This window comes from Mytilus trossulus, chromosome 2 (genome assembly GCF_036588685.1).
Source record: "Mytilus trossulus isolate FHL-02 chromosome 2, PNRI_Mtr1.1.1.hap1, whole genome shotgun sequence".
Taxonomy (NCBI): Eukaryota; Metazoa; Mollusca; class Bivalvia; order Mytilida; family Mytilidae; genus Mytilus; species Mytilus trossulus.
The window spans coordinates 2,647,944-2,674,755 of NC_086374.1; the positions used below are offsets into that span (position 1 = coordinate 2,647,944).

Below are 26,812 nucleotides of genomic sequence, written 5' to 3' on the forward strand. Positions count from 1 at the left end.
CGAAACGCGTGTCTGGCGTAAATATAAGGCGCACATATCAAATTTCAATCCTGGTATCTATGAGGAGTTTATTTCCGGTATGTATTTTCCTTTGTACCGAGTCATCATTCTCATTTTCTGCCGCCAAAGGAAATGTCTGTACCAATTAAGTTCTAAACCGTGGTTCTAAACAAGAAATAGACATTAGTAAGTTTTTTTTTTATATTAGTGTTGGGTGCCGATTTAATGTGTAACAACAAGACAATTTTACATTCCTGTAAATCACAATAAATGTATAAATTTATTTTTCGAGTAATGATGTATTCCTATGATATCGTAAGTCATTTAGCCGACTCGCAGTCCGCAAACGTGCTTGTTTTTCTATCGAGTGACATTCAATGTTGTGTAGAGAAAGGTTGATGTTGAACGGTTTGTTTATATTTGTTTGCATTATAAACATATTTCAGTTCATTTGATAAAAAAAAAATCAAAACATTACGAAATTTATCTCTGATTTATGTACTTGTCAACTATGTAAATGACAAATTAGTGCCATTCATATCAATGAAACAGAATCCACATGATATATGCGACCATTCTTTGATGAAATTAATATTACTTTGATTTTACACTTTTTAAAATCATTTCTATCAATTTTCAGATTCCATTGTCTAAACTTATGTTTCATTGTTCATGTTCTGTTTCCATATATTCTAGCCACTTATCTTGAGCCTATCCCTTTATTCAGAAAACACCCCATATAGCAATTAAATTATATTAGTAATGTCATTCATAACTCTTTACAGTCCAATTAACAGACCGAGTTTTATACATCCGACCCATTAACAGACTATATTTTCTATCAAAAATTGATTTATGTCACCAAAATACAGTTTTTCGTGTAGATTTTTCACATATTGTTTATTGAAGCTAGAAAAAAAAGAATTACACCACTGGATTCAGTACTCCAAATCATTTTGTCAGACATGAATAGTTTTTATGATATAAATATAATTAGAAAGTTATACAATGAAACATAATGACCTTGCACTGATTTTCACGATAACACCTGATTTTAGCCAACCCGATTAACAGACCCACCGCCGATATAGCCGCATACTCAATATAGATTAACCGATCTATCTCTCGGTTAGCCGAGTGTCGGCCATGAGTACAGTTTAAGAAAGTTATTAAAATTTCAAAAACTTTAACCACAGAGTGAATATTTGTGGACGCCGCCGCCGCCGACGACGACGACGGAATATAGGATCACTTAGTCTCGCTTTTTCGACAAAAGTCGAAGGCTCGACAAAAAGTAGTAAAGACAGTCCTCGTAAATATTTTTACAACCTAAACATATTAGTATATGTAACAAATAAAATATATTATTTTTTCTCTTTTAATGTATAACCGATGTTTGCAGGTTGCAATATCCATTTTTATGTAATTTATTTTAAAAGCTTATTAAAACAATGAAACGTGAAGAGATTGCTAATCGGACAGCTATACACCAGAGTTCAAATAAGGTGGATGTAAGCAATTATATAGTCCTTTACCTTTTACAGCTTGCTGTTCGGTGTGAGCCAATGCTCCGTATTAAAGACCGTATTTTGACCTATGGTGGGTTTCTTTTATGTGACTTGGATGGAGAATTGTCTCATTGGCACTCATTCCACATTTTCTTATATCTATAGGGAACTGTACGTCCTTCAACAAGGAATTATTGAGCAATTAAAGGTCACGACATGAAACATATCAAATAATTATTATTCAACCAAAAACTAACTTCAAAACAAAAAAATTCTGAACAACAAATATTCAAGACATAAATTAACGACAACCACTATACTACAGGCACATAAAATATTTGGCTGGGTTTAACATGTTTGTGAGCGCTTAATCTTCCTGTAATCTTAGACAGTGGTGTAACAGCACAACATAAAAACATAATGCCAATTTATTTTGTATATTTTTCACTCCAGGTGTAAAACAAATGAATTGTTGACAAACTTCTTACAGAGTCCAAATTATAATACTCTAACAGTTGGGATTTATACTTCTTTATTTTGTCTATTGTTGAAGACTGAGTGTTGCCCTAAATATACATGTATATGTCGTTTAGTTTTCTTTGTCGTTCGGTTCTTATTTAAGTATACTCGCATGCCATTTATCAATATGCATTTACATGTATAAGTGTAAGTGAAGCAATTTGTTATTCTATTATTCATTGATATTGGACATCGGTAAGAGAAGACTACTATAGATACTATAAAGGTAATCGGACGTCGTTTTGGCAATACATGACGGCACATTGTCATTGGGCGTGGATTTGAGTATTAAAACAATTGGACGTCGAATTAAGAATTTAATCACAACTCTGTATATCTACAATCACTCTGTTTATCTTTCACCACGCTATACCCCGTGACACCCCTAATTATTTTTCTGAAGAGGCTTTGAAAAAAAATTCCCTTTTCTCATTTTTTTTTTAACACAGTGCCACTCGATAACTTGCGCAAAAGATGCACCTGTTTCTCCTCTACAAGACCTATAGTTATACCCGGTGACTCCCCTCATTGTTTTTCCATAGAAGCCATCAAATATGCCAATCCTACTTTTTTCCGTTTTTTATTTTTATTTTTAGCCTTATAGTTTCAATTTTTTTAACATAGCGCCACTCGATTTCTTGTGCAAAAGTTTTGTTCAATAGTCTAATATGAAGTTGGGCTTCTATTGGAAGTATTCCGTTTATAGGATGATGATTGTTACATCTGCTACATAAGCCTAGAGGTAGTTTTTTCTAAAAAATTTCGATTTATTCTAGTGAATTTGTTTTTGGTAGTGTTAGCTCTTATCCATAGATAAGTGCTAGAGATACGTAACACGAATGATTGAATAACACATGAAATGACCCAAGGACACATGCAATTTTAATCTTTTTTTTACAAGATTAAGTATAATTTACAATGTTATATGAAGTTTTAATCTTAATTAGCATATATTGGTGACTTTTAAACACTGATTTATAAATAGTATTACATTAAAAGTGTATTAAAAATGATTTATTAAAGCAGGAAAGTTCATAAAATTTATTATAGTTTTGCGTATACATCTGGGGCCTGTTTATCGAAAATATCATAAGTTCCGTCCTAAGAATTTCTTAGGACAGGTTTTAGGATAAAGTTAGGACCGACTTAGGACACGTCTGAGCATGCACATCGAAGCTATCTTAGGAATATCTTAGCTAGGACGTTCTTACCGATGTCCTAAGTATTGGCGGAAAAGAAAAAAAATACAAATGAAAAATGAAAAAATAAGATATGATATCATATTTAATCAATATTTTGTGTTTGTTTAAATATGGTTAATTAGAAACTTATTATTAGTTTTAAATTAAAGGTAATATATATTTGTGTAAATTAATTGTACATTTAAACTGTATAAAACAAAACATAAGACACAAATAATATTGAACTACATATTATATAAAAATTTAACAAACTAACTGTAATCTAGATATAGTCGGTAAAAATCATTCCATGTTTTTGAGTGAGTTGAATTCGAAGTGTCACGGATCTATTCTTTCGAAGGCAAATCTCGTGCATTTTTCATATAAATACGGAGAATTTCAACTATATTACTACTGCTTGAAAAAAGTGTGAAAATGAATAAAATACGAAATTCGAATATATCCTAAAGTTAGGACCATCCTAAGACCATCTTAAGACACCTAATTTGATATCCTAAGAATAGGACAATTCCTAGGATTTTCCTAAATTGTGACATGTTTGATAAACCCACTTAGGACTAAGATGTATCCTAAGTTGGTCTTAGGACATGTCCTAATCCTAAGAGAGCTTCGATAAACAGGCCCCTAGCTGTTCCTTATTGCATATATACGATTGCCCAATGTGTTCAATTTGGACTACCAAAGTTGGGCTCTCATTTGTATAATAAATTAAAACTCACTGACACTCCATGAATTTACATGTATTTTATTTAACAGTCAAACAAATATTTTAAGTAATAATTTTCCAGAAAGTCTGAAAACCGTCCAGGACCTCCTGATTGCACTGAGTACGAAATGTTTTCTTAGAACAAAAATAAAGATACAAGTTGCAAAAAATTTAGATCTAATTCAATGCAAAATGTGGCGATCAAACACCCGTATTAAGGTAGCACAATACAAAGATTTTATAACTCCAACTCCTAAGTTTTAAAATGCTGTAACTTTCTCAATAATGCTTGAAAATTTATAAAAGTGGTAGCTTTGGATAGCTAACAGATAATTCTTTCAAATTAAGGCAATATTAGTATTATCAGAGACATATAATACAATAAATTAGTTAATTCATGCTCCAACTTTACCATTTCTTCGAGTACCTTTAATACTTTGATAAAGACTCTTCTAACCACAGAAATCTCGCGAGATTTAAATCTGGCCGAGTGAAATCCCGGGATTTCGCCGAGTTGCCAATCTCTTGTATTATATGTCTCTGGTATTATGCTACAATTATATAACCAATTATAATGTTAAATGTGTCTAAAATATTGTTCACCAAATTTCCACTTTCGAATGAAATTAGCTTCTGCATAGGTATCCCTAGAGGGTTGATTTTATTATATGTTGTTCCTATAGCCATTATCTTCAAAAGGGTGTCTCAGATTTCAGATAGAATGTATAGAACAAATTTTACACATAATTAACATTATCTTCTTGTATGTGGTTAGAATGTTTACACTAATTAGAGATGTAGGAGAGAATGGAATACCATAGAGACAATCTGAGACTCCCTTTTGAAGCCCATGATGTGTTGATTAAGATTTCGTTAAAATTTTCTGTATAGTTAAAGAGATGATAGAGCTAAATTCGTTCAAGTGAACTTACCCAGATTTTGCCACTAATTACATAATAATTGATTACATAATGATAGCATAATAAAAATATTGCATTCATTTAAAAGATTAATCTTTTATCTATCTGTATATACCTCTTTTGTTATTTTCTATGCATTCATAAGAAAGTTACAGCATTTCAAAGGTTAGTGATTGGAAGTAAAAAAATCTTTGTATTGTGCTACCTTAACAGCGTTTGTAATGGTTAACATTGCACTGGGCAGTCGCACGTGTCGTTAAATAACAAACCAATAAACAATATAATAAAGTTGTAAGGTAATAAATATTTCAGGTATTGGGCATTTGCCATCATCATGATTAGATTATTTAATTGACAAAAAACACTTAAAATTTTTAATTTCAATTTACTAAACACAAAATGTAAGTACTAAAATGTATATTTAAGCAATAAAATGTATGAAACCATATTTCACTGTTTTAATAGAGAAAATTACGGAAAGAAAAAAGAAAATGGAGCGTGGTATCTTTTTTAATAAAGATTATAACTTTCTAAAAGGAAACTCTTTATGACTTCTAAATGGTGTATTTCAACTGTGCTAAACTTATTTCAACATTAAAGTTATTTGTCCTAGTTAATTGATCTTAATTGTGCGGATGTCAGATTTATGTAATACATTTCACTATCTTCATAAAGAAAAAGAAAAAACGGATATTACATTCAAATTCTCTTAAAAGAAACTCTCAAGACAACTTCCCTCTGATCTTCATTAATATCGATACACTTATTTTAAAATACATGTACATCCTGAATAAATCATTTGTTATTTTTTATAAGATTTAGAAAAAATATACATTCTAAAACGTTTCCCGAAAGAGCCTTATCTTTCATTGTTCTGTCTGTATATATTATCCCTTATAACAATGAAATTTTCTTCAAATGTGTCGTGACTTTCTATTGGCTCATTTTTTTTTCAGATAATCAATTTTCTCAGAATTTTTAGATAATCAATTTTCTCAGAATTTTCAGATAATCCCGGATTTTCTCAGATAATCCCGGTTTATCTCAGATAAACTAAGATTATCTCAGCTTAATTCAAATTCGAAAAAATTCTAGTTTATCTGAGAAAATATAGAAAACTCATTATCTGGAGAAAATCCCGGTTTATCTGAAAATTCTGAGATAAACCGGCATTATCTGGGAAAAATCGAGATAATCCCGGTTTATCTGAGCTTAATGTAAAAAAATGAGATAATCCTAATTTATCTGAGAAAATCCTGGTTTATCTGAGATAATTTAGGATTATCTATAAAAGTGGTTCAGGCGTGCCATACATATGTCTATTTTATCAGTCTTGCGTAGACATGTATATTGATTTGTTTTTAATAAGGTTTGGTTGCTGAAAACCTCAAATGGACATTTTCATTACTATAACATTTGTAATGTCCAAAGATTTCTTATGATTTAGAGACAAAATAAAAGACTAATGAAAAACTCCGCAGACAAAAAATGTTATCCTTTTTTTCATATATTAAATGTAATTTTTTTTATGGAGTTTACGTTTTTACATCTTCGCTACCCAAGGTTACGATCGTAACCTTTGGCTAGCGAAGATGACGTTTTTAAAACATCAATAACTTTGACAAACCTTTAGATTTAAAAATTTGCCAGAAACTTCTGCAAAATCGAGAAGAAAAAAAAATCCCCGCATTTTCACACTGATAAATATATTTTTTCATAGAAGTCAACAACTTAACATTACATTTTTACCCTAACGGCATTAATAGCGGTTGATACGCAAGTTTCCGATAAACCTTTTAAGATATGTTTATTATTCATTTTAATATTATTTTCATGATTTAGTCTCATTTGTAATACTCATTCTCAGTCTGTGTTCATTATGTGTCATTAACTGTGCATGTGTATTATTATGTATTGACAGTGCAAATTCCTGTCCTCCCTTTAAGTTTGTAATTTAACTTTTCGTCTTTCTTCAAATATGACCTCGTTTTGCCTCGTCTTATATTCTTTTATTCTGTTTATAAATGTTAAATTCATTACAATATATTATACTCTTATTGCATTTCAGTTAAGAAAAATACTGATGAAAATTATAACAATAAACTTCAAAATCGTTCATGTAAAAAAAAATTGTGATTGTGTTTTAATTTACTGTAAAGATATGTCCCGTAAGCTACTATTATATTCTTCTAACTAACAAAAATAAAACAAAATGATTGTCTCCGTGAACTATTCCCTATTTGTCTTGGCCCCATATTGATTGGTATTCTCTTACAGCGTCTTTCAGTTTCTGAACGCCTCGTTTTAATTTCTCATCATCACAGAAGCTAATGGACAATCGGATACAGTTTTTATAACTTTCTGTTGGTGATGTGCTGAAACATAAAAGAAAAAAACAATTTTCTTCAAGTAAAGTTACTAGTACAATTAACATTTATGAGTATCTATGATGATTCCTGTCAATTATGAAAACAGTCTAGATAGTGTTTTAGTTTAAATCCGATATTAATACAATGACCTACAATGTACTTATAAAAAGAAGATTTGGTGTGAATACCAATGAGAAAACTCTTCACAAGAGACCAAATGACACAGAAATCAACAATTAGGTCACCGTAGGGCCTTCAACAGTGAGCAAAGTCCATACCGCATAGTCAGCTATAAAAGGCCCCAAAATTACAAGTGAAAGACAGTTTCAAAGGTGAAAACTAACAGCATAATCTGTGCACAAAAAATAAACGAAAATCAAATATGTAACTCATCAACAAACGACAACCACTGAATTTCAGGCTCCTGACTTGACTCAAGCATATACAGAATGTGGCGGGATTAACCATCTTAGCGGGATCCCAACCCTATCCCTTACATAGGACAGCGGTGTAACAGTAAAACATAAGAATAAACTATAAAAATCAGTTGGAAAGGGCTAGCTGATAAGATTGATACTAAATACATCTAACATAAACAAATCTAGTGAACATGGCTGGGTACTTGCACATCCCAACAAAAACAAAGACAACAAGTACAGATCTGAGAGCACATGTTGTTACTAACAGCTAGTTCAAAGCCACAAACAACTAATAAAAAATCCAAAAACAATACATGCATCTAAGACTAAATTATCAATCAGTAAACATCAAACATCCGGCAATGGATTTAGTGTTGAGGCGTCATAAACAGTCAAAGAAAAGCATGACCTTATACAATGGCAGGACAGAGGTATCGAATGATTGTAGATCCATAAATGTGATATAACTTTACAATGGTTGAACCGGTGATGCTCCATACGTTCACAATAGCTGAATTGGTGGTGCTCCATATGTCCACAATAGCTGAACTGGTGTTGCTCCATACGTCCACAATACTAGTAGCTGAACTGGAGGTGCTCACTACGTCCACAAGAGCTGAACTGACGAAGCTCTATACATCCACAATAACTGAACTGATGTTGCTCCATACGTCCACAATATAATTACTGGTAGTGCTCCACTTGGTCCATTTGGATGGTTGAACTTGTACTTCTCTTACAGTATCAATTAAATAAAACCCCAAGTGAAAAAAATATCAAAATTAAACAGATAAAAATAACCTTGATCTTATAATTAAAACTATACTACTTATGTTTACCTTGATCCAATAATAAAATTGACACCATGCTTTTCTATCCCAATCTGAAGAAGTAATTTGGAATCCAACGACGAGGGTAATTCTGCCCACAAGAAAAATCCTCCCTAAAATGCAATGAAACTGTTGAAGTCATTGATAAATAAAGAGTTAAAAAAAAGAAAATAAATATCAAAATGTCATCTTATTATACTAGTATTCCTCGATAAAAATAAGATATAATTGAACAATTGAAACGAAGATAGGTGTGTATTGGCATTACCCTGAAAACTAAAAAAAAGACAATGAAATTCTTATAAAGTTTGAAGTTTTAACGTGGGAATCGCCGCCCATTTTATTGTTTTGTATTGTTGTTGTTGGTTTTTTTTATTTGGGAGGATGCTTTCTCTATACCACCTCCAAATCCACTCTAAAGAATGGCTTTCTGACCAACAACGCATCACTCAGTATAAACAAGTTTCCATTAACAACATATATATTTTTACCTTTGGTTTTTCGCAAACAATAGGTACAGGGAAATCTTCACACAACAAATCATACAACAAATTCATTCTCCGCTGAAATTATACTTCATAATTAGCATTATATTTCTCGAAGTAATCAAAAGAGTAAACGAACAAAAATAACGTGTGTCGAATTAAAAAAAAAACAACAGCATATACAAGAAATTAAAATAAGGGTATTTTTCCTTGTCTACACGCACGATTCTTAATAAAAATGGTTGTGATTTCATAATCTATATTGGTTATATCGGAACAAGCAGTCTTCAAGAAAATGATACTTCATGATACAGGTTTTGTTTGAAGTTCTTTTTTCATTGGATAAATTAATGTTCAAAACACTATTAAATCCTATGCAAGTTAAGGTTATCTTGTGAAACTGATAGTGTTGTTATACATATCGCACGTATATATATATTCCTTATTGTATGTAAAAGTTCTGCATAATTTATAGTGTTTACCGCATGTATACTCCTAATTTCATATTGATATTTTATTTAATTTAAATAAGTGTTTTTAACCGCATATAGACTCCTTATTACTTTCATGCAGATGTGTTGAATAATTAATAGTGTTTTTATCGCATATATACTCCTGATTTTATGTAACTTATAGTGTTTCACCGCATATATACTCCTGATTTTATGTAATTAATAGTGTTTTTACCGCATATATACTAATTAATAGTGGGGTTTTTTTCCGCATATATACTCCGATTTTATGTAATTAATAGTGTTTTTACCGCATATATACTCCTGATTTTATGTTATTAACAGGGTGTTACCGCATATATACTCCTGATTTTATGTTATTAACAGGGTTTTACCGCATATATACTCCTGATTTTATGTAATTAATAGTGTTTTTACCGCATATATACTCCTGATTTTATTTAATTAATAGGGTTTTACCGCATATATACTCCTGATTTTATGTAATAAAAAGGGTTTTACCGCATATATACTCCTGATTTTATGTAGATGTTTAGTGAGCATCCCTTGTTGTAGTGCTGTTGTCATTAGTCTTGAAGCGTAGTGGTTAAAACATCCGCCGCTCCATGATGTGTTACTGTAAGCATAATCAAGTGCTAATTTTCTTTAAAATTATAGGAAACGAAAAAACAGCGAATTATGTTTATTACTATGTTTGGACACAACGCAAACATGCTCATTTCACATGTTGACACATTTAATTAATTTCTAGCACTCATGCAAGTTCGTAAGCGTTCCACAGAACCAGGTGATTCGCCTGCTTTACTGTTGTGTGTATCTAAAAATGTTACTAAAAACAAATATTACACAAAACTGTTCGACATGATGACGACGGAGGGACGTCCTGTGAACTAAAAACAATATATTGTCGTATTTTGTTTTCAATTTCCCCATTGTGTACCAGTTATATTTTTACCCGAATATTTGGAAAACTGCATTCAGCTGACCAAAATTATACAACTGAGAATTAACTTGCGGTAACTATTAATCCACTGAAAATCCTACAGTATGATTTACTTACCATTTAGCAACAAGGTCTAGAATTCTCTCTGAAGCTTCTATCCATCCTAGTCTAATTCCTGGTGCTAGGATTTTAGAGAAAGTTCCGTTTGATAATACATTACCTTTGAAATCGTCATCATTCCTAAATAGAAAATTCTACTTATAGAGTTTGGAAGTCTGAATCAGATCTGAATCAGCATTGATGAGGGAACACAATAATAAATCGTTGTCCTTTTCAGACCACTGAATATTATGTTTGAAAACTTATTCAATTTCAACTTCAGATTTTAAAATCATTTACAACTAACGTAGCACTTATTTAAAAATATTTCAATTCAAGTTTAAAACGAAAATTCATTTTTGAGAGGCTTCTCATGGAACACAAACATGTGTTTACAGACAGACTTCTCGCTTACTTGTCATCGTAGAACATGAGTCGAGGTGGAGGACATGTCCCTGTGTAGGACAATAAATTATACACATCTTCTGTGAACAATAACATATCATATTTCCTGGCAAGGTGTACTAGTCTACGACATCTTTCTGAAAAATATCAATAATAGTAATTCTCATTATTTCTCTTCTTTTTTCCAGATCCCATATTGTTACCTCCCACGCCCACTATACAACACTTAACCTTCTTTACCCTCTATATCTCTCAGCCCCACTTCCCCACTTTGGTAACCCCTATATTCCAAAAGGCGTGACATCCCCCTCGAATGTATATATATATATAGACATTACAACAATGTCAAACACTTAACAGTACGAGTTTTAAAGGTTAACATACATATTTAACTCGCATGCCCTCAGTTGCTTGGATGTCTTCTAGTCTTTTTTTTTTTTTATAAATTATAAAGGGATTATATATATTAGAAGTTGTGTAGATGTAAAATTTGTACTAGATTATGTAAAATTTGTTCTAGATTACAAAAAAAAATATGTTTTTAAAATTAGTGTTTTTCTTATTCAAAGACTTTTTTTTCTAAAAAAAAATGTATGTTGACCTTTTTGTCCTGCGACTTTTTGTCCTGTGACTTTCTACATTCGTTTTAAATACATTCAAACAGAGTCTCAGAGAATTATCAACTTCCTTAGTTTACTATTGTCATGTCAATTGACTGTCTGAAAAAAATGAATAATTAAAACTTGAAGAATGAAATTTAAAAAAACATGTTATTTATTTACCTTAAAAAGAAACAAAGTGAAAGTGAGATTTTTTCCTACAAGAATCTTGACTTTTAATCTTTAAATGAGTGCCTAAGTTGTTATAAATTATCTTGTCTTGTCGGTAAACTGACAGAAAGTCACAGAACAAAAAGTCACAGGACATAAAGTCACAAATTTGATAGGACAAAAAGCCACAGGACAAAAAGTCACAAGATGCTTTTTGTGCCTTTGTGTCTGAGGTTCATATGATGAAATCATAATCTTTCAGTCAGTTTAATTGAAGTCTGGAGCTGGCATGTCAGTTAACTGCTAGTAGTCTGTTGTTATTTATGTATTATTGTCATTTTGTTTATTTTCTTTGGTTACATCTTCTGACATCAGACTCGGACTTCTCTTGAACTGAATTTTAATGTGCGTATTGTTATGCGTTTATTTTTCTACATTGGTGAGAGGTATAGGGGGAGGGTTGAGATCTCACAAACATGTTTAACCCCGCCGCATTTTTGCGCCTGTCCCAAGTCAGGAGCCTCTTGCCTTTGTTAGTCTTGTATTATTTTTATATTAGTTTCTTGTGTACAATTTGGAAATTAGTATGGCGTTCACTGAACTAGTATATATTTGTTTAGGGGCCAGCTGAAGGACGCCTCCGGGTGCGGGAATTTCTCGCTACATTGAAGACCTGTTGGTGACCTTCTGCTGTTGTTTTTTATTTTGGTCGGGTTGTTGTCTCTTTGACATATTCCCCATTTCCATTCTCAAATTTACAAATATTTTTTTGACAATTGTTCAAATATATTTTGAAATATTTTCTTTCAATTTTTATTACATACAGCCCGTAACAGAGAAGTGATCGAACTCGCGTTTCTTTACAGTCAGAATAAGTTACGTTATCGACAAACTTATTTCCGAAGTGACATAATTTAATTTTCTTCATCGACAAAACATTTCGTGTCCAACGTGTAAGTTTTCATTGTTCAAGTCGAAGTTTTTTTAACACAGTAAAACATTTTTGATAATCTGAACCTCTGCCATTGGCATTTTCATTTTAACGGTAAAGTTAATGTTGCTCAATGTAGATATTATATACTGCTTGCACTGTGAATATTTATGGGATTCAACACTAATAGTTTTTCTTTCGTCTGATACAGAATACCCCATATCTTTTCTTTTTCTGTCTATCTGTTTATTATGTCCCCGGGATTATGTCAATCATACATTGTTGCAATACCGACATGCTTTTTAAGTTAAGAAAATAGCTCAAAAACTTGATAATTGAAGAGGTATCACATTTTAATCATGAAATATTTATATTGGCAAAATAAAGCCATTTAGGTTCCAAGTCACTTTGACATTTTATTTTCATAACAATTACTTGATCGTTATTGATGTTTAATGAGAAGATTTTTATAACAAAGTTGCTTGAAACATAAAACTTCAAGAAAAATGTGAAAAAAATATTTTCAAAATAAATGTGTTCTTGTTCAAACAAAAGTAATCTCAAAACTAAATTGTGACTTTTTGTTCTGTGACTTTTTGTCTGTGACTTTTTGTCCTGTGACTTTCTGTCATACATTCGCCTTGTCTTACCAGTTTGATGAATTTATCTTGCCTTGCCAATTTTATGAATTTATTTATTTTTACTTATAAATCGACTAAATAATTGAATTTGCTCCTCCATTATTCATGCTTAGGACCAGCATTTTACAACTTGGTAGAGTTATTTTAATTCTGTACAAAATATGCTGAAACACCTGTGTTTGTTACAACACCGAGACAATACCAATATCATCAAGAGGTATGTGAAATTCAGATGGATTTTTGGTTGAACTGGATGAAGTTCCCTTCTTTTTTTACACGGATTGACGAACACGTTTTAGATTTCTTTTCTTTCTTTTCAATTGACGAACACATTTTAGATTTCGTTTCTTTCTTTTCTATATGTTCTTCGTCAATTTTAAAGAGCTCTGAATTAATTATTATAGAAGGATATTTCCTGTGAGAAGGATCTAATTCAAGAAAAAAAAATCATATCACTGGATTGTGATTTTGTGTCTTGAGTGTTAAAATATGCTAGTTTTCGAGTCAGAAGTGATAATTTAATTTAGAATAAAAGATAAAAAAACCCATATAAAACAGAAACCTTAGGAATGTTAATCTTTCAAAATATATTTTTCGTGCATGAGTTATTTTTTGTTTTGTTTTGAGCAGTCTTAAAAGAAACCTTTATTACTTTTTCCTGTTATGTCAACATTTATGGGGGGAAATTGTATATTTATTACCCATATAACAGGCAGAGGTTTGACAATCAATGCATGTGTGTCACCCGTCATTACATTTACATGTAAAAATTTCCCTTTTTGGATCCAGATTTAAAAACAGAATGAAGAGGGTTTCTCCTGTTTCTTAGCGAGTAAGCAAACATTTAGTATTTCCGACAATGTACATGTATTGTTTATATCCTACAATTTAAATCTGGCTCTTTAAGGTTTAAGGTATTTAAACTCTGACTTATGTATTTAATTATTTTGAAAGCAAAATGAAAAGTATGTCTTATCAATAATCATGATGAAATAATTGTTTTTCCATAATTGAATCGTGCATTATTTGTGTATTGGATTACTCGATTTTCATCTCTATTTTGTTTACTGACACATGACGAAATAGTTAAATTTAAATATTTTACAAAACCGTTGTCATTATCAAAAGATTAAAATCGACTGATTAAATGAATATGAGAGTTCAATTATTATCGGCGATGTCGAAATTAGCCGTCAGTAATAAACAGTCAGTTAGCGTAAAAACAGCTAACAAATGTGTTTATTAAGTATGTTGTATATTGTATCTAATCAGCCCTTCTGTATTTCACTGTTGTTTTTTCTAATTTATTCAACAAATTTCGCTTGTCCAGGTGTCAATAACGGTGATGTCAACACCATAAGTAGTTTGTTAATTGCGTGCCGTGTGCAGAATGTCGCCCCTCCTCTAAAAAAGGACGGTATAAAAACTATTTTTCATATAAAAACTTGCAAACGATTGTCGTCCAATTATAAAACTAGTTACATTGTTCTTTGGTATATTTAGAATCCGTAATAAACCTTAATTATCTGGAAAATGAGATAATGAATTATCTGACGGTATTTTTTAAGGCAGTGTCTGCGCGTACCCGCATGCGGGTACGAATAGTCAAATTGCCGTTCTAGGCTGCACGTACCCACATCCGCTTTTCTAATAAAATGCCAACGAATCGGGAATGAAACGTGAAATATATACGAAAATTATCGATAATATGGAGATTTCGTGTAGAACGAGTGAAGAATCTGAAAAAAAATTAAATATTTTCAAACTGTTTTTATTAAATAATGATACATAATAAACATTGCAAAATTAAATGCACAATGATGGAAAATGAAACTGTACAGTCCCTGAAAACAAAAAGGTAAAATAAAACTACTAAAATTAAAGCTTGAAATTATAAAAATTAAAGAAGCAAGTAATAATATCAATTTAAACCAATTATAAAAGATTCATGTACCTTATTAAGATTTGGATCACATATTACATTGTTTTGACACGGATTTCAACCGGCTGCACATTTCAAATGTTGCCAGCCTACGTTCACGTTTCATTAATCATTATTACTTGCTTCTTTAAATTTTAATTTTTATAAACCCAAACTTTAATTTTAGTAGTTTAATATATTCTAAATTTTTAGTTTCTGTGTTTTACATTTTACTAAAAGATATCATATGGGTATACTTTTAATTTATAAAAATTGTATTCTTTAAATTTGCATTAAAGTTTTATAATAGTATTAATTTCTATCAAGTTTTTCTTTTATAGGGACTGAACAGTTTCATTTTCCATCATTGTGCATTTAATTTTGTAATGTTTTATGAATCATTATTTGATAAATACAATTTGAAAATAATCTTTTCTCATATTCTTCACTCGTTCCACACGAAATCCCCATATTATCAATAATTTTCGTATATATTTCACGTTTCATTCCCGATTCGATAGCATTTTATTAGAAAACCGGATGTGGGTACGCGCAGCCTAGAACGACAATTTGACTATTCGTACCCGCATGCGGGTACGCGCAGACACTGCCATTTTTTAAATATAATCTGGCAAACGATTGTCGTCCAATCAGAACACTCGTTACATTGTTCTTTGGTATATTTAAAACTAAATTATCTATAAAAATGAGATAATGAATTATCTGAAATTCAGATAATAAATTGTCTGGAGATAAATTAGGATTATCTGAAAATCGTTCAGATAAACCTAGCTTTTCTTAATATTTTCAAATAAACCGGGATTTTCTCCAGATAATGAATTTTCTGTATTATCTGAGATAAACTAGGATTTTTTCGAATTTTAATTAAGCTGAGATAATCTTAGTTTATCTGAGATAAACCGGGATTATCTCAAATAAACCTAATTTATCTGAGATAATCTAACATTAATTAATAAAAGTGGTTAGGGCGTGCCATACAGTACGTTTTTTTTTTCCTTTTTTTATATTTTTAGTCAAAATCAAATAAATACTTACCTGGAGACGTTGAAATTCCTCGAGGGTTTGAGAAAGTGGTCATTAGATACACCATTCCTTTAAAGGGTGTTTTCGTTTCAGAACCAGGTTTAACGTTTTCTTTTATAGCTGTTTCTAATGCTTCAGGAATTATACCATCCCCGTCAGTAGGCACTGAAAATGAAAATGTTCATATCAAGGATTGAAAGTACTTTAATCTAAAAACAGGCTGGTAATTTGTATGCTACATAATGGTTTTCAATTATTAAAACTCATAAAATAAAATGCTCAGCACAGCCTGATACGATTGCAGTGGTCGAATCCTGAACAGATAGTGCAAGTTTGGACACAACATTCAAGCTTGGTACTGTCTGAATTTGGATTGGGATCACATTTTTGACATAATATAGGTTTCTGACACAAAATAAATGTGGTGAAAGATCTTAAAAATTTGAAATGGGTAGAAATTTTTGTATTAATTTTTTGTTCAAGATTTCTTGATATTGCGCAATACTGTGCAATTAAAGATTTCTTGCTTTGATGCACAATACTGTAAAATTGAAGATTTCTTGCTGTTGCTCGATACTGTGCATTTGAAGATTTCTTGCTAATGCGCATTACTGTGCTATAGCACAATACTTTGCAACTGAAGGTTTCCTGCTATTGCACAATACTTTATATAATAATTTACACATCATATTTGGTGTGTATCTCCTGTCGTATCAGTATTTTTTGCTTCACTATACTAATAAGAATATATTAACCTGGTATGATATTCATTCCTAGATCTTCCCTCAGTATTTTTATGGCTATGAAATATGTTGGGTCTTCAACAAATACTGGAGTGCTCCTATCAAACATTACACTCGCTGTCAGATGGAGGCCTTGTGTGGCACCAGCTGTGGCCATCAAATTGTCGCTGGAATTAAATAAAGTTCCCATTGCAAAAAATATTCTTAAAAGAAACTTTAATCTGCAAAGTGGATACACATGATAGACGGTTGAAAATTTAAGCTGCCACTGGAAAATGTAAGGATAAGTATTTTCCCTTGCAATATGTCACCTACTGACCACTTTTAAATTACTAGTAGTTGTTGCAAATGTTATAACGTGCAGATAGGTTGGTTAGGCATCGAATGTTACGCCTATTTTGAATGTAAATGGCTGAATAATTATATATTGCTCTCATTCAAATGAAACTCTTCCTTTTTAATTCTGATAGATATGATAAGTTTACCGACAGATTGAAGTGACACTATTGCTATATGTCATCCAGTCCGTTTGTTTCACTATAAACTAAGTAATTTTATTGTTTCATTATTTTATTCTTGAGTGAACACCTGCTTGTTTACCTCATACGTGTATTCGAATAATAGAAACATCGTCTTTCGTTTTGTATTCGTGGCGTTTTTTAAGATTTTATTCGTGGTGTTTTTGAAGACTGTTGTGTTTTGTTTTTCATTCGTGGTGATTTTGAAGACTGTACATAGTGTTTCGTTTTTGTTCGTGGTATTTTAGAAGACTAGTACTTTTTATTCATTCGTGGTGTTTTTGAAGACTGTAGTGTTTTGTTTTCCAATAGTGGTGTTATGGAAGACTGCAGTGTTCTGTTTTTCATTCGTTGTGTTTTTGAAGACTATTGTTTTGTTTTTCATACGTGATGTTTTTAAAGACTTGTATAAATAGTGTTTTGTTTTTCATACGTGATGTTTTTGAAGACAGTAGTGTTTTGTTTTTCAATGGTGGTGTTTTTGAATACTAGTGGGTTTTTTTTTCAATTCGTGTTTTTTTAAGACTATAGTGTTACGTTTTTCATTCGTTGTTTTTTGGAGACTGTAATGTTTCGTTTTTTGCCATGATTTTGTAGTCTCACTTCGACTTAAGAGTTTATTCCTCTCATATGATATCATAATCTTCTTTTTATTGATTAAAACAGTTTTGATCGCTTTTCGTTGGACCGCACAATTCTACATGCAATTACCTGTCGACGTCATTCCCGTATTCTGATGATAGAAACCTAGCTAACTCGTCCAAAAAATCTGGATCCCCTTTCATAGGACCGTACTGGAATATGTATTTCTCCTCTTCATTTGTCTACAAATTATAAACATACTGATAAATTCAGAAAACATCCTATGTGAATTTACATATGACCAGTCTTTGCTCCTAATCTGAAATGATGAACAGTAGCAGGTATCGGTATTGCAATGAGTTAAAGTCAGCTAGTTACAGTTTTAAAAAATGTTGCATTCATTCTGTAAGAATGAATGTGGCATTCATTCTTACAGAATTCCAAATCTTAGTCTGTTCTGTCTATTTCGAAGTTTGTAAACTGATCTCTGTGTGTCTTTTGTTGTTGTTGTTGTTGTTGTTGTTGTTACTGTTGTAGGATGGTTGTTGCAATGATGTATCATGAATTATAAATACAGTAAACCCGTTATAAACTTGTGTCAGTTATACTAAAAATTAATGTAATCCTTTTAACGTTTAATTATGGTGGCCGGATGCGGCCATTTCGCCTTTTCGAGTTTTCGCGTTTTCTCCTTTCACTTTCAAGCGAAATCGAGAAATCGAGAATCGAAATATCGAGAAAGTGAAATCGGGAAATCGGGAAATTGAGAAATCGAGAAAGCGAAAACGCGAAATCGAGAAATTAAGAAAGCAAAAAACGCGAAAACGGGAAATGAAATAGATTCTCGATTTCGAGTTTCGCGTTTTCGCTTTCTCGATTTCCCGATTTCTCGATTTCTCGATTTCGCTTTCTCAATTTCTCGATTTCCCGATTTCCGAATTTCTCGATTTCGCGTGAAAGTGAAAGGAGAAAACGCGAAAAGGCGAAAAGGCGAAATGGCCGCATCCGGCCACCATAATTAAACGTTAAAAGGATTACATTAATTTTTAGTCAAATGATAACTGACACAAGTGGCCACCATATTTAATGCTACATCCATTGTCTTACAGAGTTAAAGGCAATACTAATTGTCTCATGTGTGGATATGCCTATAACACTAACTGATCTTCATTTAAGCTAGGTGATTTGGATTTTGAAGTAGTAGATAATTATAATTGGTCTAGGTCTTTAATGAAATGTGCAAATTTCGAGAGTAGTACGTAAGTCACGTGTAAGAATTTTCATGTTTATATAGAAAATTACATGTTTTATCTTATTTACAGCAGTCAGCTGTATATTTTCAACAACTAAAAAGCAATATTTTTTTGTTTGATTCGGGTGTTTTTCTTCAACTTTAAAATATAAGGTAAGATAACTCAGATTGAAGATAAGATGAGCAAATTTATTTTAAGTCGGGTTTAAACATGAAATACTACAAACATAAGCTCTGTAGAGCTTTTTGCCGACATTAATAACAATAACAATTAAAACACATTGCAGCGTTGTCGTTTGTGTATGTATGGAACGCCATAGCTGTCTTATGTGTCTTTTTTATTGCTTTTCTATTATAAGATGGTGCTTTTCTATTATAAGATGGTGGTTTTCTATTATAAGATGATGGTTTTCTATTATAAGATGGTGCTTTTCTATTATAAGATGATGGTTTTCTATTATAAGATGGTGCTTTTCTATTATAAGATGGTGGTTTTCTATTATAAGATGGTGCTTTTCTATTATAAGATGGTGCTTTTCTATTATAAGATGATGGTTTTCTATTATAAGATGGTGCTTTTCTATTATAAGATGGTGGTTTTCAATTATAAGGTGCTTTTCTATTATAAGGTGCTTTTCTATTATAAGGTGCTTTTTTATTATAAGGTGCTTTTCTATTATAAGGTGGTTTTCTATTATAAGGTGCTTTTCTATTATAAGGTGCTTTTCTATTATAAGGTGCTTTTCTATTATAAGGTGCTTTTTTATTATAAGGTGCTTTTCTATTATAAGGGGCTTTTTTATTATGTGATGGTGGTTCCCGTGATTAACCGGGAGTGTGGGGAACCACTAATGACAAGACGATTGTCCGGATAGTGACAAGACGGTTTACCGGACGAGATATAAATAGTCATAACTTTTTTGTTATTCGGTAGATTGGTTTAATATTTGTAGACCTTAAAGATATTAACATATATTTTATGAAAATCAAAAAAAATAAGTGAAAAAAAAATATTTTTGAGCAAATAAAGTTGACCGGACGGTATTCACACTCGTCGTTATACGCTGTACATATATTCAACTTGTCGACAACAAGTGTTAATATCTTTGACAATAATTGTCCAAGTAATTCAGGAATCTGTGAGATTTAAAAACAAATTATACGAAAATATAAATTTATAGTAAAAACAAATATGTTTCTGCTAAAAAAGTTGACCGGACTGAATTCACATTCGCCGATGTGTTTAACAGAGACATATATGATACATGAAGAGATTCGCACATCTATAATTGTATTTTAGGTCTTTGGTTTTAAATATATTAACAGGATTTTCTTTCTTCACAGAAGGTTGACTGTCAGTTAGAAGTATCTGATGATCTTGACCGTCATTATCAGCATACCTCAATCTTAGTAGATTTCGGTGTTTATACAACCTTTCTGTGTTGACTGAGGTATTTTTTAACTTGGCTGGTGTTTTCAACTTGGCTGATGTCTTTAACCTGGCTGGTGTTTTGTTGTTTTTGGAGACTGAGGTTCCAAGGGAAAGGACACTCAAATAATGTGCCTCCTAAGAGTCCGAGAAGCTCTCGGGATGCACGATTTTGCGTATTTTTTTCAAGGCTTCTGGGGGTCTTGAGCGACCGCCAGACCCCTCACCGAATGGTGAATATATTTTGCCTCAATTTTAAATTTAAATATAGTGACAGACTAGTTAGTGACAGTGCAGTATTATACAAAAGTAACTTTGTGTTCGATGCCCGTCCTTTATTTTCTATTGTAAAGTGTCTGAACACGACTGAATGCAAGTTTACTTCTTCGATGTTAAAGGTCATATTGGAATACATTGTTGTTGTTTTTTCAAATGATTTGATACCGGCAGATTGGTTTTCTCACTTTAATTTAATCCATGTCAGCTATCTAGTTTTATCTTTAAAAAAAAAGAGAGAGCCAGTTTTGGCATTCTTTAATAAAAAGTTCAATTCACTGTAATCTTTGTTTGGATTCTGATTGCCATCTGATTATATAAGTTAATTCAATTAAATGTATTTGATGTCTCAGGTGTGAAAACTTAAATGACATGATTATTTGCTTGATTAGTGATTACGACAGGTGTCAAAATTAGATAGTAATCTAATTAAATACATGTAATAAATATTTTATATATCAGGTCTTCTAGTGTGCTGGTGAACTTACTCAAGTCAATATTTTGAGCTCAAAGTTTTTATTAATTTATTTTATTTATTTATTTATTAATGAAATGCACATTTATACCCCTGGGGGTTAATAAAAAAGCACCTTATAATAGAAAAGCACCTTATAATAAAAAAGCACCTTATAATAGAAAAGCACCTTATAATAGAAAAGCACCTTATAATAGAAAACCACCTTATAATAAAAAAGCACCTTATAATAGAAAAGCACCTTATAATAGAAAAGCACCATCTTATAATAGAAAAGCACCATCTTATAATAGAAAACCATCATCTTATAATAGAAAAGCACCATATTATAATAGAAAAGCACCATCTTATAATAGAAAACCATCATCTTATAATAGAAAAGCACCATCTTATAATAGAAAACCATCATCTTATAATAGAAAAGCACCATCTTATAATAGAAAAGCACCATCTTATAATAGAAAACCATCATCTTATAATAGAAAAGCACCATCTTATAATAGAAAACCATCATCTTATAACAGAAAACCACCATCTTATAATAGAAAAGCACCATCTTATAATAGAAAAGCAATAAAAAAGACACATAAGACAGCTATGGCGTTCCATATGTATGGATTCGCCACACATTGTAGCGTTGTCGTTTGTGTATGGATTCGCCAAATGGCTCAAAGAAAACAAACCACAACACAAAGTTTCAATTCATATCACTATGTAATCTGTTAAATGTACACGTATATTATCAGTTTAACATAATAAAACAGCTGAACAATAATCCTGTCTGATCTTACTAACACAATATAATCTCAATTCTTATTTAACCCGAATTTTATAATAAAAAGATTTGTTACATAATAATAAATTATGCTGTCAAACTAAAATCGCTACAACATATAATATTAAGACATATAGGACATATACAGCACACACAATAGACAATATTAAGACAGCTGTATTGCACAACTTAAGCAAAAGTTCATATAAAAGCAAGCACAAGCAAGCACAGAGGTTGAGATAACGCAGAATAAAGTATTCTTTATAATAACATAGAGTGTTTGTGAATTTACCTATTTCAATATGAACTTTCTTATCTGAAAGCATTTTATAAGAGCTTTTTATCTTAAAATCATATGGTGTAGTTTTCTTTTTATCGCCATGCATGATCATGCATAATCTATACAAAATCGGACAATTTTGCACAACCAATATAGCGTGAAAAAAAGTCTGGTGACCCATACTTTTTTTTATTATATTTTAGAAAAAAGATCAAGTATTATGCAAACTGGGTATTATGCAAACTGGGTCAGATACCTATAAGTAAATTATATGCTATTTTTCTTGAGTGTGATAAAATTTCTTTTTTTAGCCCATTTTATGAATACACCCGTATTATTACAGCCTTTTGTCATCACAGGCTTTTTCCTATTATTGATAAACCTGAAAATCGTAAACGACATTTTCTCAAATTAAAATATATAAATAGAGGTATTGATTTTATTAATTTATCTAGCATATTCAATGACTCTTCTGTCTATAGCTTAATACCTCCATATTTTGATAATATAGAACAACCCATTATTTCGTATTCTTATAAAAAACCGAGCAGAAATTTGATTTTCAATGATACGTCAATTACAACAGACGTCAATATAGAAAATAATGTTCCTTCCACTTGAGATTGCGAAACAACTAGTTTTAAATATGTTCCCTATGGTCATGTTATCACAGGAGACCTCAACATAGTCGATGACCGTGAAGTCATAACTTTTCTAAAGAAAGGACCGAAATACCGTCCTCCATCTACAATAGATTGGAAACAGTGTCGTCAGGTCATTAAAGACGCTCTGTCTGCCTATTGTAAAAATTGGTGCAAACGTGAAAAATCCGATAAAAAATCTTTAGACAGTTATTTGAATAAAATTATGAATACTGTTGATATTAGAATATCTCATTTAGAAAACAATTCTGAAATTAATAATAGGAACCATGATATACCCATTTCTAGAATAAAAAACAAACTCAAGGTACTCGCAGAGCGGTTTGTGTTCGTACCGGCAGACATTGCAGCAAATAATGTAGCGGTGGTGTGACGCATATACTACACGAAAGTTCGTCAAAACGAAATTATCAATTCCTCTACATTCAGGTCAGTGCGCACCACAGAGAGTCAAATCGTTAACAAGCATACCACTGCCACTGCCCAGCTTAAAGCATCTTCCGAACATTTGAAAGTCCCTACCATGTACTGGTTACCGAAATTACACAAAAAAACATTTAAATTCCGTTTCATCTCCGCTTCGAGTAAGTGTTCTACTACTAATCTATCAGTGCTTCTAACCACCTCCCTTACTACTATCAAAGAACTGGTTATTAACTTTTGTAATAAAGCTTATGAAAATAATGGTATTAATTATTTTTGGAGTGTTAAAAATTCTTTAGAGGTTTTAGATAAAATACATGCTTTCAATGGTCCTTACAATTCTGTTGACAGTTATGATTTTTCTACTCTGTACACTACACTTCCACACAATCTTATAAAGAAAAAGTTTTTGTATTTGATAAAATGGTCTTTCGAAAAATCTCATTGTAATTTTATTTGCTGTAACTCGTTTAAGGCCTTTTTCTGTAACGAAAAAGGAAAGTATGCTAGATACACTTACTGGAAATGTGAGGATACGATTGAAGCTTTAAACTTTCTGCTTGATAACATTTATGTACGTTTCGGCGATAAAGTGTATCGTCAGGTAGTAGGTATTCATATGGGCACCAACTGTGCCCCTTTAAAAGCAGATTTATTTCTATATTGATATGAATCTCAGTTTATGACCAAACTCAGTAAAGACCCATCATTGTTACATTTGGTTGATACATTCAAAAATACCTACCGTTATCTGGATGATATTTTTTCGTTGAATAATCCAGAGTTCTCTAAATATACTTCAGAAATTTACCCAAACGAACTTACTTTAACTAAATCTAACATAAACAGCAGCAGTTGTCCTTTTCTAGATTTAGACATTTCAATTTCAAACGGGAAACTTCACACTAAAATTTACGACAAAAGAGACGATTTTTCATTTCCTATTGTTAATTTTCCATTTTTAGACGGCGATGTGCCTTTGGCTCCATCATACGGTGTTTATATATCGCAACTCGTTCGGTTTGCCCGTGTGTGTTCTGATGTCATAGATTTTAACGAACGTAATCAATGCATCACCGGTAAATTGTTGTGTCAGGGATTTCGAAACCATAAATTACTTAAAACTTTTACTAAATTCTTTCATAGATACAAAGATTTGATTAGTAAATTTGGCTATACCTGTAGAAAGCTTATCAAAAATGGTATTTCTCATCCTAAATTTTATGGTAATATTGTACTTAAAGCGAGGAAATCACTATGTGATCCTTGTAAACTCATCGAACCTTTAAACAAACTTATAAGTAAGGGTTATCGTACCAATATTGTAATTAGATCTTTGAATATAGTTCGCATTGGCACTAATATTGATTTTGTCATTAGCAAATTAAAACATAACTAAATTTCATTATCTTTTGAGGCGAGATGTATAGGGGACACAGCCACGTTAACTTTTATTTCTATAGAAGTCGCTCTTCACTATACTTATACCTGTCGATACATTTATTTTTGGCATTGCACAAGTCACGTCTTCTTTGACTATAAATGACGTTAAAATACTAAATCCCTGTGATGTGTTTTAGTCGATTTTAGTCTCTGATGCATGATTTTTTACTATTAATTGGTTTTGGCTTTTAACTAGCTGTCAGTAACTGCGAGTACTCTCAAATCGTATTTTCTTGTTAATTCGACCTGTTGATACTGTTTATAATGCTTTTTTGTCATTTTTTATTTATATGGATCTTGTCTGTATACCAGCTTGGATTATTTGTAATATCTTCAATTTTTCACTTATTTTTACAACATTTGTATAAACTTCAAGATTATAAAAAAACGTTTTTTTTCTAAAGTGAACATTGATTGGTTAAATATTTCTCAGTGTGTTTGAATTTGTTTGTTAGCCTTTTGGTCATGAATGTTTGTCTCTAATATTTAATTAACTGTGCATTTGTATTCAGATATCGCAGATCAAATTTATTCTTTCATTGTGTAATCATACGTTTTTTGATTGAGTTAAGTCTGCCAATTGATATTTTATCGTATGTTTTTCTATGTTGTGATGTTATGCTATTGTTTCAGAAAAAGGGAGAAGGTTTGGGCCCATTAAAACGTTTAATCCCGCTGCAAATGTTTGCACCTGTCCTAAGTCAGGAATCTGATGTACAGTAGTTGTCGTTTGTTTATGTAATATATACGTGAATCTCGTTTCTCGTTTTGTTTATATAGATTAGACCGTTGGTTTTCCCGATTGAATGGTTTTACACTAGTGGCCCTTTATAGCTTGTTGTTCGGTATGAGCCAAGGCTCCGTGTTGAAGGCCGTACTTTAACCTATAATGGTTTAATTTTTAAATTGTTATTTGGATGGAGAGTTGTCTCATTGGCACTCACACCACATCTTCCTATATCTATGATGAGAACAACATTTGACAAATTATTAAAAATTCTATTGATTTGAATTCAGACACCCCATCCACCTTATTGTCTCGAAACAAAATCAACTTTAAATTATTCATGCAAAAATGCTTCTTGTAATCAAAAGAAACATCAACACTTCAATCCAATTTAACACATAAACAGGGAGATAACTCGTGCTATTTTTACATACCAGTGTTATCCTTGTCGATTCCAGTAAGATCTCTTTACAACCAGAGATTGTGTCTGTCCCTGGAGCACCCATGGCGAGTGGAATAACAGGATTATCTTCTTTCTCATTGTACAGTTCTAAGTCCTCAAATAAATCTCTTTTAGACTGTTTCGCCATCTCAATGTTTACCGGTAGAAAATATAATGTATGGAGAACAGTAAAGGACACATTGGTTTACTGATAAGTTTAACATTGAATAAAACATTACGTTAACTACTCAGATATAAAATTTACTGTAGGTGCTTTGTGATATTTTATGCCTGATTGCTTTGTGATATTTTATGCCTGCCTGATTACTTTGTGGTATTTTATGCCTGATTGCTTTGTGATATTTTATGCCTGATTGCTTTGTGATATTTTATGTCTGATAGCTTTGTGATATTTTATGTCTGGTAGCTTTGTGATATCGATTTTATGCCTGCATGATTACTTTGTGAAATTTTATGCCTGCATGATAATTTGTGATATTTAATGCCTGATTACTTTGTGATATTTTATGCCTGATTAAATTAACTTCAGGTTGTCTATTTTAAAAGAAAATTAAACTTTAAAAACGAAACAAATCAAGC

At 31.5% G+C, this 26,812-nt stretch overlaps 1 protein-coding gene across 1 annotated transcript; it reads right to left on the bottom strand.

Annotated features, from left to right (window-relative positions):
• Positions 1-6,985: 6,985 nt before the first annotated feature.
• On the bottom strand, positions 6,986-26,458 carry LOC134706268 (uncharacterized HTH-type transcriptional regulator YjiR-like). The gene is made up of 10 exons (XM_063565040.1): positions 26,205-26,458; positions 18,158-18,270; positions 16,941-17,095; positions 16,198-16,350; positions 10,889-11,015; positions 10,492-10,614; positions 9,933-10,047; positions 8,965-9,036; positions 8,483-8,586; positions 6,986-7,230 (listed from the first exon to the last, which is right to left on the bottom strand). Exons 1-10 carry the CDS (start codon positions 26,358-26,360, stop codon positions 7,092-7,094), a joined length of 1,257 nt encoding a protein of 418 aa, XP_063421110.1. The 5' UTR covers positions 26,361-26,458; the 3' UTR covers positions 6,986-7,091.
• Between the last annotated feature and the right edge of the window lie 354 nt (positions 26,459-26,812).

What these genes read in the sequence shown, in the direction of transcription:
- LOC134706268 (XM_063565040.1), bottom strand. Translation starts at nt 26,360, where the DNA reads ATGGCGAAACAGTCTAAAAGAGATTTATTTGAGGACTTAGAACTGTAC. An exon ending in CTCATGTTCTACGATGACAA is followed by an intron (nt 10,615 to 10,888) that starts GTAAGCGAGAAG and finishes TTTTCTATTTAG; the next exon opens with GAATGATGACGATTTCAAAG. An exon ending in CTAGACCTTGTTGCTAAATG is followed by an intron (nt 10,048 to 10,491) that starts GTAAGTAAATCA and finishes TTATGCTTACAG; the next exon opens with TAACACATCATGGAGCGGCG.